This window comes from Macaca thibetana, chromosome X, assembly GCF_024542745.1.
Source record: "Macaca thibetana thibetana isolate TM-01 chromosome X, ASM2454274v1, whole genome shotgun sequence".
Taxonomy (NCBI): domain Eukaryota; kingdom Metazoa; phylum Chordata; class Mammalia; order Primates; family Cercopithecidae; genus Macaca; species Macaca thibetana.
In genome coordinates, this window is record NC_065598.1 from 145,603,233 (window position 1) to 145,619,632 (window position 16,400).

The 16,400-nt window shown below is 39.9% G+C and overlaps 1 protein-coding gene across 5 annotated transcripts in view; it reads right to left on the bottom strand.

The window, feature by feature from the left end:
- Positions 1–16,400, bottom strand: part of CD99L2 (CD99 molecule like 2) — a 210,489-nt gene that overhangs the window by 50,515 nt on the left and 143,574 nt on the right. For all 5 annotated transcript variants that reach the window (XM_050775374.1, XM_050775378.1, XM_050775377.1 and 2 more), the window contains one exon: positions 6,844–6,906. In XM_050775374.1, coding sequence (XP_050631331.1) covers positions 6,844–6,906 — 63 coding nt within the window. The remainder of the gene's footprint in view (positions 1–6,843; positions 6,907–16,400) is intronic.

The following is a 16,400-nucleotide window of genomic DNA, read 5'->3' on the forward strand; positions in this document are numbered from 1 at the left end:
TGCAGAGTCTCAAGGTGGCACCGGATATCACATGCCAAGTGGGGCTGGTTGCTAGCTCAGGTCTCTCTTTCCCTTCTTATAAAGCCACCAGTCCCACTCCCATGATAACCTACTAATCCATTCACCTATTAATCCATGAATGGGTTAATTCATTCATGAGGGCAGAACCCTCATGACCCAATCACCTCTTACTCAGGAGGCGGAGGTGGGAGGATCACTTGAGCCTAGGAGTTCAAGTCTAGCCTAGGCAACATAGCGAGACCCTGTCTCATTTTTAGAAAAAAGAAGAAGAAAAACAAAACCTTGCCTGTCAATACTGTTACATTGGGAATTAAATTTCAACATGAATTTTGGAGGGGAAAAACTTTCAAACCATAGCAAGGGGGTTGTTGCAGTTCTGTTTTAGTAAAAACTATATTTGGAAGTTGAGAATACGGGAAGTCTTTCCCTTAAAATGATAATGTTTGCACACTACTCCTTAAGAAGATTTTGGGTACCCTAACTCATACCTCACTGTGAAGACCACACACCCCAGTGGATGGATATGTATGGTAACAGAACCACATGTGATAATCTGTAGTCATTATGTGTATGTATGTATGTATATATTTAATCTATCTCATCATCAGTTTAGAGATAATTTTGTCTCTAATTTCCATTTGACTTTGTACCAGTAAAATGCAAGAGTACAACTTGTCCAAATGAGTTTATTTATGTATAATTATATTATGATACAGATAGGTACAAAAGAGGAATTACTGAAACCATTATTTGAGCAAGTTCCAGAAAAGCAAGTGCCACTTACGTAAATATTAGCTTAAAATTTGCATGACTCAAACAACTCTTGTGTAAAAGTATTTGTTTATCTGTCTTAAAGAAAATTAACTGACCATAAATATAAAGGTTTATTTTCAGATTCTCAATTCTGTCCCATTGACCTATGTGATGCCAGTACCACACAGTCTTAATTACAGTACCAAATAGTTCCACACAGTCTTGATTACTTGTGCAGTTCTGCCCTGCAATGCCCAGTTTCTGGAAAAGTCTCATTTCTCTGAAGATCTGCAGGTGCCATTCAAGAGAGAGCAGTGCCTACATGCATGTGGAATCAGTTGTTCTGCCAGAGCCTGAGCTTGCATTGATGTAGAACAAAAAATGTTCAATTTATGCACATTTTTAGAAACTATTAACTACAGATTTTCACGTTGTAAGTCTTTAAATGGGATTTCTTATTCGTAATTGAGATGAGAAGAGTCTACTTATCAAGGACTAAGAATAGTAGGTCAACTTCATCAAAACAGTTAGCTCCTAAAATAAAGAGACCCATTTCTGTGAAGACTTTCTCAAAATGACAAACTCAGAAAAAATTCTTAGCTGCTCAGCAAATGCTTCCCGCAATATGGCACTCTGACCAGGAGTGATTCTCTGTAATATTGTGCTGTACCGAAACAGTAAACAAAACAGGGTGGGTTCCCCCAGGTGTGGTTTAATAATGGTAACTGCTTGGTCTGAATGTATATGTGCCCCCCACCCAGCCCCAAATTCATGTTGAAACTTAATCCCCATACTGATGGTATTAAAAGGTGAGGACTTTGGGGAGGTGATTAGGTCACAAAGGGCACCATTCTCACAAAAGGGATTAGTGCCCCAATAAAAGAGGTTTGAGGTAGCCCTTTTGCCCCTTCTGCCATGTGAGAACACAGCTAAAAGGCACCATTTATGAAGCAGAAAGCAGCCCTCACCAGACACTGAATATGCCAGCACCTTGATCTTGGACTTCCCAGCCTCCAGAGCTATGAGCAATATATTTCTGTTACTTATAAATTATCTAGTCAAAGGCATTTTGTTATGGCAGCACAAATGGACTAATACAGGGCCCATGGTATTCCCAGGGAATGGGGACATTCATAAGAAGTTTTATTTGGCAGAATCAGAAGTGTGTTCCCCCATGAGATGATTACACACACAGAGAGAAAGGAAGAGATAGTGAGAGTGGTGGAGGACTCTGAAAGCAACATGGATGAGCCTTGAAAACATTACACTAAGTGAAAGCAGATAAACATAAAGTCCACATATTGAATGATTCCAATGATATGAAATATTCAGAATAGGGAAGTCCATGGAGACAGAAAGAGATGAGTGGTTGCTTGGGGGTGAAGGGTAGAAACAAGAAGAATTAGGGGATTGGGAAGTGATAGGTAAAGGATACAGTGTTTCTTTTTGAAGTAATAAAAGTGTTCTAAAACAGACTGTAGTGATGGTTGTGCAACCCTGTGAATATACTAGTAAGATCCTGCATGATCTGTCCCCTGACAACTTCTCTGTCTTTTCTCCAGCATTCTCCAAACTCCAGCCACACAGGCTGCCTTCCAGGCCACAGAGTAAACCTGGCTCTTTTCTGCCTCAGAACTCTTACAACTGATCTCTTGGCCTCGAAGACTCCTTCCTCACTTCCTTGCACATTACCTCTCCTCAGAGATGCCTTCACCACTTAATTTAAAGTAACTGCCCCTAATCTTGGGCCCTTGCTATCCCATCACCCTCTTGAATTTGGTTGAAAGTACTCAGCAATATCTGAAAATATTTTAGGTACTGTATGTCTCCTTCCAGAGAAAACAATTCATAAGGGCACTGACCTCTTCCACATTGTTAGGTCTAGCACCTAGCAGCAAGCCGGCACTCAAAAAACATTGGTGAATAAATAAATAAAGGCCATTTATGATACGATCTCTGGCCTAGGTGGTTCAGGGATTTTTAAAACAAGCAGAGGAATGCACAACGTGCAGAGAAGAACATTCTCTGCAAGATAAGTATCTGGACCAAGGTGAGGTAGAGAGGCCTATCTCTTTGAAACCTCAGTTATGAGAAATATAAGCTAAGATAGAAAAAAGGGTGGCAGCATGATGTGGTCTTGTGGGCTGTCATTCAGCCACATACATCACATACAGGTGGTTCTAGAGGTTCCCAGACACACTGGCTGATGGGTGCTGATGAGGAAGATCAGATGGGCCAACACAAGACTCAAAAAGGGATTTTATATATTAAAAAGTCCCTATCGATTGGAGGTATGATATGCTGAGATTTAAAAAGTTCCCATCAAGAAGTTAACACCCTTATTGAAAGTCTATTTATACTTATCAAATTTGTTTTGATTTTTGGTCCTGTTTGTTTTGGAGATGTTAAATGATTTCATTAAAACCATCACTGCTAATACATTAAGTGTATTTATTTTCCTGAGGATCTTAGAGGCCACCTGCATGCAGAGGACAGCATGAACGCCCAGGAAAGACCTGATAATGCCCAAACTGCTCACCTCATACCGTACACAAAAATTAACTTCTAAGAGATTTATACTTCTAGGTCTATGATCAATTTGGAGTTAATTTTTGTGTATGGTGTGAGGTAACGGTCCAACTTCATTCTTTTGCATGTGGATATCCTATGGTCCTAAGCAATATTTGTTGAAGACTGTTCTTTTCATTTGAATAGGTCTTGGCACCTTTGTCAAAAATCAACTGACCATAGATCTAAGGGTTTACTTCTAGACTCGCAGTTCTATTCCATTGATCTCTAGACAGTAGTCTACTATCTTGATAATTTTGGTCTATAGTCAGTGCCGCAATTGATAAGTGTAAGTTCTCCATCTTTTTCTTATTTTTCAAGATTGCTTTGGCTATTCTGAGTCTTTTGAATTTCCATATGAATTTTAGCGTCAGCTTATCCACTTCTGCAAAAAATCCATCTGGGATTTTGTCAGGAATTGTGTTGAGTCTGTCACTCGATTTAGGTCTGCTTGACTCTTACACCAGAGGTCCAGCCACAGTCAGTCCTTCCAATCAAGTCAGTCAAAGAACAACAGTAAGGCTAATGCTTACTGAGCACTCACCTTGTTCCAAGGACTGTGCTGAGTGCTTCACATGGCTCCTCCCATGTCATCCTTACAATGATCCTAGGAGGCAGGGCTTCTTATTATCTTCATGTAAGAGATAAGGAAACTGAGGTGCAGACAAGTCAGGTGACTTACCCAAGGTGACAGTTCACAAGTGGCAGAGGTAAGGTTTCAACCCAAGAAGTCTGACTCCAAAGCCCTTGACTTTCTCAACTCAATATATAATACAAAGAGATCTTAATAAACCCATTTTTAAAAGGCAAGCAATCTGGCAGAAAAATGGGGGAAGAATGTGAAAATTTACCAAAGAGGCAAATGCAAATAGCCAGTAAATATATGATGCTCCATATGACTACAATCAGGAGAATGCATAATAAGCAATGAGATATTATTTTGCCCATCATATTGGTAAAATATTTTTTATTGATAAAATCCAGTGTTGGCGTGGGTCTGGGAAAACAGGTACTATTATAACAACATCAGTAACAGTGCATAATGGCAAATCCACTTTGGAGAGCAATTTGGCAGAGTTTTTTATAATATAAAATACACATATCTTTGGTCCTAGCAGTCACACTGCACTTGGGCACAAAGAACATGGACAAGAATGTCCGCTGTAGCCCTATTTGTAATTGCATAAAAATGAAATAAACCACGTGTCTGCCAGTAAGGAAATGGCAATATGGGTCATGGCCAAATCCATACCACTGGAACGCTGGTTCCACAAGGTTTGGTTTGTGTGTGATTTGTTCATGGCTGTAGCCCCAAAGCCTAAAACAGTAACTGATAACACAGCTGGCACTCAGACATTTACTGAATGCATACTATGGTATACCATGCAGTGGTAAAACGAATAAGGGGTGTGTGTGTGTGTGTGTGTATATATATATATGCACACAAATATGTATGTGTGTATATACTATATACCTATAAATATATATTTCCTTATTTGGAAAAAGGATCTCTGCAGATGTAATTAAGTGAAAGATCTCAAGATGAGATCATCCTGGATTATCTAGGTGGGCCTTCAGCCCACTAACAAGCATCTTTGTAAGAGAAAGAAGAGAGACACAGAAAGGGGAATACCATGTGACAATAGAGGCAGAGATTGGAGTGACGCAACCACAAACCAAGGAACACCTAGAGCCACCAGAAGTGGGGAAAGTCAAGGAAAGATTCTTCCCTAGAGCCTTCAGAGAGAATGTGGCCCAACCAACACCTTGATGTAGAACCTGTAGCATCCAGAACTGTGAGAGAATAAAGTTCTGTTGTTTTAAGCCATCCAGTTTGTGGTACTTTCCTAAGGCAGCTGGAAAAAAACCAACATAGACATGTTCTCTAAGGACTTCAATACACATTAAATGAAAGAGCCTCACATCTGTAACATTAAAAAACAAAAAAACCACCAATTTCTATCTATAGATGTACATAACAGCATTGAAAACTAATTGGGATCAACATGCCCCAAACTGACTACAGTAGTTCTCACGGAAGTAGAAGGGAGAAGGGTCAACGGAGACCGTGGCTTTACTTTATAAGTAGTTATCATTTTTTGAAAGAATGGTTTAAGGAGGCCGGGCGTTGTGGCTCACACCTGTAATCCCAGCACTTTGGGAGGCCGAGGCGGGCGGATTGCCTGAGCTCAGGAGTTTGAGACCAGCTTGGGCAACACGGGGAAATCCCCTCTACTAAAATACAAAAAACTAGCTGGGCATGGCGGTATGCGCCTGTAGTCCCAGCTACTCGGGAGGCTGAGGCAGGAGAATTGCTTGAACCCGGGAGGGGGAGGTTGCAGTGAGCCAAGATTGCACTACTGCACTCCAGCCCGGGTGACAGAGCGAGACTCTGTCTCCAAAACAAACAAACAAACAAATAAATAAATAAATAAAGTTAAAAAATGAAAGGAAAAAAAGGAAAATTGATAACAAAGCTTAGCGTTTAAGAAACTACACAGACTCCATTTTAAGAAAAGCCATGACTAGGTGTGGTGGCTAATGCTCATAATCTCAGCATTTTGGGAGGGCAAAGTGGGAGAATCACTTAAGGCCAGGAGTTCAAGACCAGCTTGGGCAACACAGTGAGATTCTGTCTCCACAAAAAAAAATTTAAAAATTAGCCAGATGTGGTAGCACACACCTATAGTCCCAGCTACTTGGAAGGCTGGGATGGGAGGATCACTTGAGCCTAGGAGTTTATGGCTATAGTAAAGCTAAGATGGTGCCACTGCACTCCAGCTTGGGCAACAGAGCAAGACCCTGTCTCAAAAAAAAAAAAAAAAAAAGCCATTATAAAATCAATCTAAAAGGGAAACAAATCTTTTATTCACTTTAAAGTAACTTTTTTTCTGAGTTAAGGAAGACAGCCCTTGGAGGCCATTGCTGGTATGTCACACCAGTAGGGGCTATGACTTGAGCTACAGAAAATGATATATCAGTTATCACACATTGTTAGGTATTTTTAACAAAGGATTTAAATATTTGAATTTTATTTTAAATAATATAACTATCCATTTCTTTTCTTTCTTTTTTTTTTCCTTTTTTTTTTTTTTTTGAGACAGAGATCTCGCTTCATCATCCAGGCTGGAGTGTAATGGTGCGATCTCGGCTCACTGCAACCTCCACCTCCCGGGTTCAAGCAATTCTCCTGCCTCAGCCTCCCGAGTAGCTGGGATTACAGGCATGCACCAACACACCCGGCTAATTTTGTATTTTTAGTGGAGACGGGGTTTCACCAGGTTGGCCAGGCTGGTCTCGAACTCCCAACCTCAAGTGATCCTCCCGCCTTGGTCTCCCAAAGTGATGGGATTACAGGCATGAGCCACTGTGCCCAGCCACTATCCATATTTCATCTGATGAAGTAAAATATATTGTTTTTCTTGCGCATATATTCTGAGTGGATGATACACATTAATCACTGTTGTTTGTTTTTAATAGTTTGTTTGATCTACTACTCACGCTTTATTGAGGAAGTTTCTTTCACTGCATCCTCCAGGTTAAAATCATCAAAGTCCCCAGATCCTAAAAGTTAAAAAAAAAAAAAATTAAACTATCTTTGCATAAAATAAAGTAATAATGAAATACTCCCTAGAAATGGTCATTTCCCTTTAGAAAGTGAAGGAATAACAAAAGGTATTCCATGCAAATAAAAACCCAAAGTGAGTGGTGGTAGCTATACTTATATCAGACAAAATAGAGGTCAGTATTGTTAGCAAACTAATATAGGAACAGAAAACCAAGTACCACATGTTCTCACTTATAAGTGGGACTAAACGATGAGAACACATGAACACACAGAAGGGAACAACACATACTGGGGCCTATTGGAGGGCAGAGGGTAGGAGGGGGAGAGGATGAGGAAAAATAACCAATGGGTACTAGGCTTATTACCCAGGTGAGGAAATAATCTGTACAACAAACCCCCATGATACAAGTTTACCTATATAACAAACCTGCACATGTATCCCTGAACTGAAAATAAAAGTAAAAAAAAAAATAATCGATTTTTAAAGTCAAAAACTGTAAAAGGAGACAAAGGAGGTCATTATATGCTAAAGGGGTCAATTCATTAAGAAAGTATAACAATTGTAAATATATACACACCCAACATTGAAGCACCTAAATATACAGAGCAAATATTAATAGACTTCAGTCTACTGAGTAGTAAACTTAACCAAGGAGGTAAAAGACCCATACCTCCTAACCTGTACCTTGAAAACTATAAAACAATGATGAAAAATTAAAAAGACAAATGAAAATATATTCCATGTTCGTGTATTAGAAGAATATTGTTAAAATGTCTATACTGACCAAAGTGATCTACAGATACCATGTAATTTTTAATCAAAATTCCAATGTCATTTTTCACAGAAATGGAAAAAACAATTCTAAAATTTGTATGGAACCAGAAATGACCCCCAATAGCCAAAGCGATCTTGAGCAAAATGCGCAAAGCTGGAGGCATCACACTTCTTGATTTCAAAATATATTGTAAAGCTATTGTAATCAAAACAGCATGGTACTGGCATAAAAACAGACACATCAACTAATGGAACAGGATAGAAAGCACCAAAATCAAATCAAATATTTACAGTTAATTGATCTCCAACAATGACAGTCTCTTCAGTAAATGATGTAGGGAAACTGGATATCTACATGCGGAAGAATGAAACTGGACCCCTATCTCATACCATATACAAAAATTAACTCAAAATGAATAAAAGACTTAAACGCAAGACCTGAAACTGCAAAGCTACTAGAAAAAAACACAGGGAAAAAGTCCCACAACATTAGTCTGGGCAACCACTTCCTAGATAAGACTCCAAAAGCACAGACAACAAAAGTGAAAGTAGACAAATGAGACTGAATGAAACTAAAAACTTTCTGCACAGCAAAGGAAACAACAGAGTAAAAAGACAACCCATGGATTGGGAGAAAATATTTGTAAACCATACATCTGAAAAGGGGTTAATATCCAAAATATATAAGGAATTCAATTCAATAGCAAGAAAACAAATAACCCAGTTAAAAATGGGCAAAGGAGCTTCTCAAAAGAAGAGATATGAATGGCCAACGGGTATATGAAAAAATGCTCAATATCTGTAATCATCAGGGAAACACAAATTAAAACCAAAATGTGGGCCGGGCGTGGTGGCTCATGCCTGTAATCCCAGCACTTTGGGAAGCCGAGGCAGGCAGATCACGAGGTCAAGAGATTGAGACCATCCTGGCCAACATGGTGAAACCCCGTCTCTACTAAAAATACAAAAATTAGCTGGGCGCAGTGACATGCGCCTGTAGTCCCAGCTACTCGGGAGGCTGAGGCAGGAGAATCTCTCGAACCAGAGACGCAGAGGTTGCACTGAGCTGAGCTATCACCACTGCACTCTAGCCTGGTGACAGAGTGAGACACCGTCTCAAAAAACAAAACCAAACAAAAACAAAAACAAACAAAAATGTGATGTCATCTTACATCTGTTAGAATGGCTATTATCAAGAAGACAAATTATATTTGTTGGTGAGGATATGGAGAAAAGGGAACACTTGCACATATTGTTAGGAATGTAAATTAGTATAGCCATTTCGGAGAATGGTATGGAGGTTCCTCAAAAAAACAAAAAATAAAATCATCATATAATTCAGAAATCAATCCCAGTTCTGTGCATGCATTAATATCCAAAGGAATGCCAGGCGTGGTGGCTCTCACCTGTAATCCCAGCACTTTGGGAGGCCGAGGCGGGCGGATCATGAGGTCAGGAGATCGAGACCATCCTGGCTAACATGGTGAAACCCCGTCTCTACTAAAAATATAAAAAATTAGCCAGGCGTGGTGGTGGGCGCCTGTAGTCCCAGCTACTCAGGAGGCTGAGGCAGGACAAAGGCGTGAACCCGGGAGGCGGAGCTTGCAGTGAGCCGAGATTGCACCACTGTGCTCCAGCCTGGGCAACAGAGCGAGACTCTGTCTCAAAAAAAAAAAAAAAACCAAAATAATTGAAATCACTATTTTGAAGAGCTATATGTACTCCCATGTTCATTTTGGTTTTATTTACACTAGTGAAGGTATGGAAGCAACCTAAGTGCCCATCAACAAATGAATGGATAAAGAAAATGTGGTACATATATAAACGGAGTACTATACATCCTTTAAAAAGAAGGAAATTGTGTCATTCATGACAATGTGGATGGAACTGAAGGACATTATGCTAAGTGAAATAAGCCATGCACAGAAATACAAATATTGTATGATCTCACTTAGATGTGGAATCTAAAAAAGTTGATCTCACAGAAACAGTAGAAAGGTAGCTAACCAGAGGCTGAGGGGAGGGAGAGGTATGGGGAAAGGGAAAGTGTTGATTAAAGAATACAAAGCTTCAGTTAGACAAGAGGAATTAAGTTTTAGCAACCTACTGCACTGCATAGTGACCACAATTAATAATAATGTATTATATACTTTTTAATTGCTAATAGACTTTTACCATTCTCACTACAACAAAATAAGCTTGTGAGATAATGGATATGTTAGTTAGTTTGAATGAATCTTACTACAATATATACACAGACCAAAACATCACATTGTATCCTATAAATATATACAAAGATTATTTGTCAATTAAAAATAAATGTTAAAAATGATTTTTATTAGCCAGGCATGGTGGTGCACGCCTGTAGTCCCAATTACTTGGAAGGCTGAGGAAGGAGGATCACTGGAGGCTAGAAGTTTGAGGTTACAGTGAGTTATGACTGTGTATTGCTCTCTAGCATGGGCGACAGAGTGAGGCCCTGTCTGTAAAAAAAAAAAATGATAACAAAACAAAGATTTAAAAATTTGGCTTTGTATGAAACAAAATAATACTGAAATTCTCTCCTGAAATGTTCATGGTCCTTTAGACAGTGTCATGAATGTAACTCCACAAAAGGGAAATCTGTCAAAGCCACCCAAAGATATACTGAGCTGATAGCCTTCCTCAACCTATCTATCCCTATCAAAAATAAAAATAAAAAAATAAAAACAAAACAAAACCCCAAGCTTCAGTCCACTAGAATGTTGAAGGCTCAGGTGTTTGGAACATGAAGTACTATCTCACAGAAAACCTTCTCCATAGAGAAGTAAGAGGGGTCATTGGAGCCCACAGCTCCACTGATGAGGGGCCAAGTTCTCCCACCCCACCCCAGGTCTCACAAAGGCTACTCTATATTTTGTCAATCCAGGGTACCTTCTCTCCGATCGCCAGCACCCCACCTAGACTAGAGGCTCTGACTAATCACACATAACTGAAAAAGCTCTGGGGAAAACGTTTTCACAACAGAATTTGTCCTCACAAGTGGACCCATCTGCCCAACCCAGTGTCCTACTGAACTTGAGAGCTAATGTTCCCTCTAGATGCGCACGTAGTTTGTCATAAGGGTGTATAGCTTATTAGTTCTCAAGCAAACCATTATGCATGCATACTGGAATTGACCAAATAAGTAAATGGATAGGGGATGGTGGGAGCCAGGTTTCTCACTATGAGAGAGAGGTTACAGATAACAGAGGCAGGCTAAAATGACCCATATAAAAATGGATTAGAGTAGGAGACTTTAAGCTAAGCACGAAATCGTATTTAGCTTAATTTTTTTTTTTTTTTCTGAGATGGAGTTTCGCTCTTGTTGCCCAGGCTGGAGTGCAATAGTGCAATCTCAACTCACCAGATTCAAGTGATTCTCCTGCCTCAGCCTCTCAAGTAGGTGGGATTACAGGCGCCCGCCACCACACCCAGCTAATTTTGTATTTTTGGTAGAGACGGGGTTTCTCCATGTTGGTCAGGCTGGTCTCGAACTCCTAACCTCAGGTGATCTGCCTGCCTCAGCCTCCCAAAGTGCTGGGATTACAGGTGTGAGCCACCATCCCCGGCCTAGCTTAATATTAACATATAGTCATGCGTTGCTTAGCAATGGGGATATGTTCTGAGATGTGTTTGTTAGACTTCTACCATTTTGTTGTGCAAACATCATAGGGTGTCCTTACACAAATCTAGATGGTGTAGCCTACTACAAACCTAGGCTGTATGGTACAGCCTATTTCTCCTAGCCTAGAAACCTGTATAGCATGTGACTGTACTGAATACTGTAGGCAACTGTAACACCATGGTATTTGTGTATCTAAACACAGAAAAGGCACAGTAAAAATAAAGTATTATAATCTTATGAGACCAACATCGTATATGTGGTCTGTCAACCAACATATCACCACGTGGCACATGACTATATACAGATAGCTATATACAGAAATATTTATAGACATGAGTATATATATGGGTTAGTATAAAGACATATATTCCCTTGCTCTGTCAACTGAGAGGGGCTGGAAGCAACACCACCCTGTAGCAATGAGCACATCTAGCACCCAGGTCTTCGTCTCTAATCCTACTCTTCAATAAAGGGAACCAGGGCTCCTTGACTGATTTGACTGTGACAGAAAATATATAAGATGAGCTTGAGTTTTGAAGCATCTTGAGGTGCCAGGAAGTAAGGAAGTTTTTTTGTTTGTTTGTTTTGTTTTGTTTCTTGAGAGGGAGTTTTGTTCTTGTCGCCCAGGCTGGAGTGCCACGGCACAATCTTGGTTCACTGCAACCTCCGCCTCCCAGATTCAAGCAATTCTCCTCTCTCAGCCTCCCGAGTAGCTGGGATTACAGGTGCCCAACACCATGCGTGGCTAATTTTTGTATTTTTAGTAGAGACAGGGTTTCACCATGTTGGCCAGGCTGGTCTCAAACTCCTGACCTCTAGTGATCCACCCACCTCAGCCTTCCAAAGTGCTGGGATTACAGGCGTGAGCCACCGCACCCGGCCTGCAAGTATTTTAAAATCACATCAATTGGTATCTGTCAAAGGGGCACAGGAATCAACTGAAAGAGCTCCCGATGGCTATGGCTAGAACAAATTTGTAAAGACTTTTTTCAGGACGGATATAGCTGGAACAATTTGAAGAACAAAATAAAATAGTATTCGGTTATAACCCAAAGTATAAAATAAGTATACACGAGTCCATGCTGAATGAATAAGTGATTACATAAATAAACAAAAGAGAGAGAATAGACAAATCTCTCATACAGAATAATTCAAATTCATTTCTGTAGATATCTGTCTCTCCTGGAGTATTGGCCACACATAGTAACTTCCTTCCAAAGATTACAGTATGATAAAGGGGGGATAAAAAAGCTTTACTCTTTACAGAGGAGAAACCTGACAAACACTACCTAAGCCAGGTGACCAAGGTCAACATGTACAATGATGAGTCCTGTTGACAGTATGTTCCCTTGATATAATGTGACAGGATGTGATGCGCATGGCACTTTGCCTATGTGGTCTTTCTTTCAAAACCCCATAACTCCAGTCTAATCATGAGAAAAACATCAGATAAATCCTGACTAGGGGGTGCTGTACAAAATACCTGACCAATCTTCAAGATCATCAAGGTCATTAAAACCAAACAGAGTTTGAGAAACTGGCATAGCCTGAGAAGCTTAAGAAGACGTAATGACTAACAGTCATGGGATTAGATTAGATCCTGGATTGGATTCTGGAACAGAAGAGGACTTTAGACAGAAACTGAGGAAATCTGAATAAAGTACAGACTTTAGTTAATAACAGTACATCTATACTGGTTCATTAACTGTGACAAATGCATCCTACTAATATAAAATGTTAATAGGGAAAACTGGATATGAAGCATATGGGAACTCTGTCCTAGCTTTGCAATTTTTCTGTATACCTAACTGTTCCAAAATAAAACTTTAAAAAATCAATTTCCTATAGCAAAACCAATTAGGGGCAACTGCTAAATGAAGAGATATAGCATACACAACCTCGAAACCATTTAAGGGGAAAAAAATAAAAGGACAACAGGAACAACCAAAACTCAAGTCAACCCAAAAGTCACCAGAGGTAAAAATAAAAAAAAAAGAAGCAGCAGCAGCAAGGACTATGTTAAATAGAAAACAAACTTTTTGGGTTTCTTTTTTGTAGAGATGGAGTCTCACTATGTTGCCCAGGCTGGTGGTCTCCAACTCCTAGTCTCAAGCAATCCTCCCGCCTTGGCCTTCCAAAGTGTTGGGACTACAGGCGTGAGCCACCATGCCCAGCGGAAAACATGAACTTTAACATAGGAATATGTATAATCATATCAGTAAAAAAACAAAAAGGGGGGGTGTAAATAGGTTAAAACTCCCATTAAAAGACAAATGAGATTAAAAGATATCTAACTATAGGCTACTGATAAAATATACATTTAAAACAAAATGGCAAAAAAAAAAAAAAATGTAGAGAATGAAGAAATATATACCAGGCAAACACTAACAGGAAGGAAACAGACATGATATTAATATAAAATAAAATTCAAGACCCAAAGCTCAAAGGAGGAAAAGAGCAATATTTTATGGAAATAAAGCATATAATATACCAGTAAATAAAAGTTATGGCACTTAAAAACCTAGCTTCCAAAATTCTAAGGGAGACTTTTGCTTCTTGCTATGAGGGAATAACTGGGATCAGACCCGCCTTTCCACTGTAAATCATAAAATGAACAAAACACATGAGGCAAAATCAGCACTGAACAAGAAAGTAGTGAGAGCTTGCAATCCTTGAGATTAGGGAAATTATAACAGCTAAATCCAACAGGTGATCTTGGATTGGATCCTGAACTTATAAAGGCCATTATTGGGACAATCAGCAAAGTTAAATTAGGTCTGTAGACCAGATAGATGATAATACTGATCACTGTCAATTTCTGGTCTCGATGGAAATACTGTAGTCAGGAGGAGGGTATCCTTGTTTTTAGAAATTGCATACTGAAGTATCAAGAGGTAACAGGTATAGGCTTGGTGCAGTAGCTCATGCCTGTAATCCCAGCACTTTGGGAGGCTGAAGCAGGAGGACTGCTTGAGCCCAGGAGTTCAAGACCAGCCAGGGTAACATAGTGAGACTCCGTCTGAACAACAACAACAACAACAACAACAACAACAAAATTTAAAAATTAGCTACCAGGAATGGTAGCTCATGCTTATAACCCCAGCACTTTGAGAGGCTGAGGTGGAAGGACTCCTTGAGCCCAGGAGTTCAAGACCAGCCAAGGCCACATAGTGAGACCTCGTCTCTACTAAGAATCAAAAAAACTAGCTGGGTGTGGTGGTGCATGCCTGTAGTCCCAACTACTCTGGAGGCTAAGATGGGAGGATCACTTGAGCCCAGGAGGTCAAAGCTTCAGTGAGCTATGATCATACTACTGCACTCCAGCCTGGGCAACACAGCAAGACCCCGTCTCAAAAAAAAAAAAAATTAGCTGGGCATGGAGGCACATGCTTGTACTCCCAGCTACTCTGGAGGCTGAGGTTGGGGAATCACTTGAGCCTGGGAGGTTGAGGCTGCACTGAGCCTTGACAATGCCATTGCACTCTATCCTGGGTGCCAGAGGGAGACCCTACCTCAAAAACAAAACAAAAAAAAGAAAAGAAAAGAAAGAAGGAAAGAAGGAAAGATGGAAAGGGATCTAATGTTTGCAACTGATTCTGAAATGGTTCAGGAAATTCATACACTCACACACACACGGACGTGGGGTGGGGAGAACACATACCCATACAGAAAATGTGATAAATCTAGAAAATTTAGGTGAACAACATATATAAACTCTTTTTTTATTTTGAGACAGGGTCTGGCTCTGTCACCCAGGTTGGATTGCAGTGGTGCAATCATGGCTCCTGCAGCCTCAACCTCCTGGGTTCAAGCGATCTTCTCACCTCAGCCTCCCAAGTAGCTAGGAACACAGGCACATGCCACCATGCCTAACTTTTTTGTATTTTTTGTAGAGATGGGGTCTCACTATGTTGCCCAGGCTGGTCTCAAACTTCTGAGCTCAAGCAATCTGCCTGCCTCAGCCTCCCAAAGTGCTGGGATTACAGGTATGAGCCACCGCACCCAGTCAAGAACTCTTTGTATTAATAATAGACATTATAGGGACAATTGTTAAAACTTGGATGGGGTCTGAGGATGAAGTGGTAATAATGTATCAAGGTTAGTGTCCTGATTCAATGGCTGCATTGTACATATGTAAGAAGATGTCCTTATTTGTAGGAAATGCACTCTAATATATTGGGGGTGGGGGTGATAAGGTATTAGGTAACCAATTTACTCTCAAGTGGCTTGGTGGGAAAAAAAAAAAAGTTCCTTGCACTGTACTTGCCGATTTTCTGAAAGTTTATAATTATTTCAACATTAAAAAATTAAAATATGCAAATACTTCAACCCAGCAGTTCCATTTCTAGGTACCTGTTACAGAAAAATACTAGAAACATGTACCCAAAGAAGTATAGACAAGGATGCTTATAACAGGAAAAAGAAATGGAAACAGCCCAAGTGTTCAGCAAAGATGAATGGTGAAATGAAATACGGTTCTTCCATACAATTAATGATTGTGTAGCTGTTAAAAAGAATGGGATAAGCCTATAATAGTGACATGCGAGAGATCTCCACAATACACTAATAAATAAAGCAAAGTGCAGAGAAGAATTTTTCCATTTGTGTGTGTGTATCCATATCTATATCCACAAACATCTTCTGGAAGTTTACACACGGAAACTGGTAACAGTAGTTATGTTTAGGGAATGAGAGTAATGGTCAGGGGAAGGGAGAGGGAGCATTTTACAATTAATTTAAACTCTTCTCTGCCTTTTTGTTTTCGATCCATGTACGTGTATTTCTCCTAAAAGTTCTGCATCAATCCCTCCAAAGCCATAAACCTACCATCTCACTGGGTCTTCCTTCAAATCTCTATCTCTGCTTCCTCACCCAAGAATTGCAAAAATAGGTTCCCTGAAATTACATCTTACACAATAATAAGACGTTTTTAGCCTCAGCCATTCCCCCTACCGCTTGCTGATACATCCTGCTACAGGTCATCAGGTAAATATGCTAAGAGGAACATCACACAGTGTTGTGCTATGTACGCATCCCTTGTTGACCTTGGATTCAACAGACTCAAACTA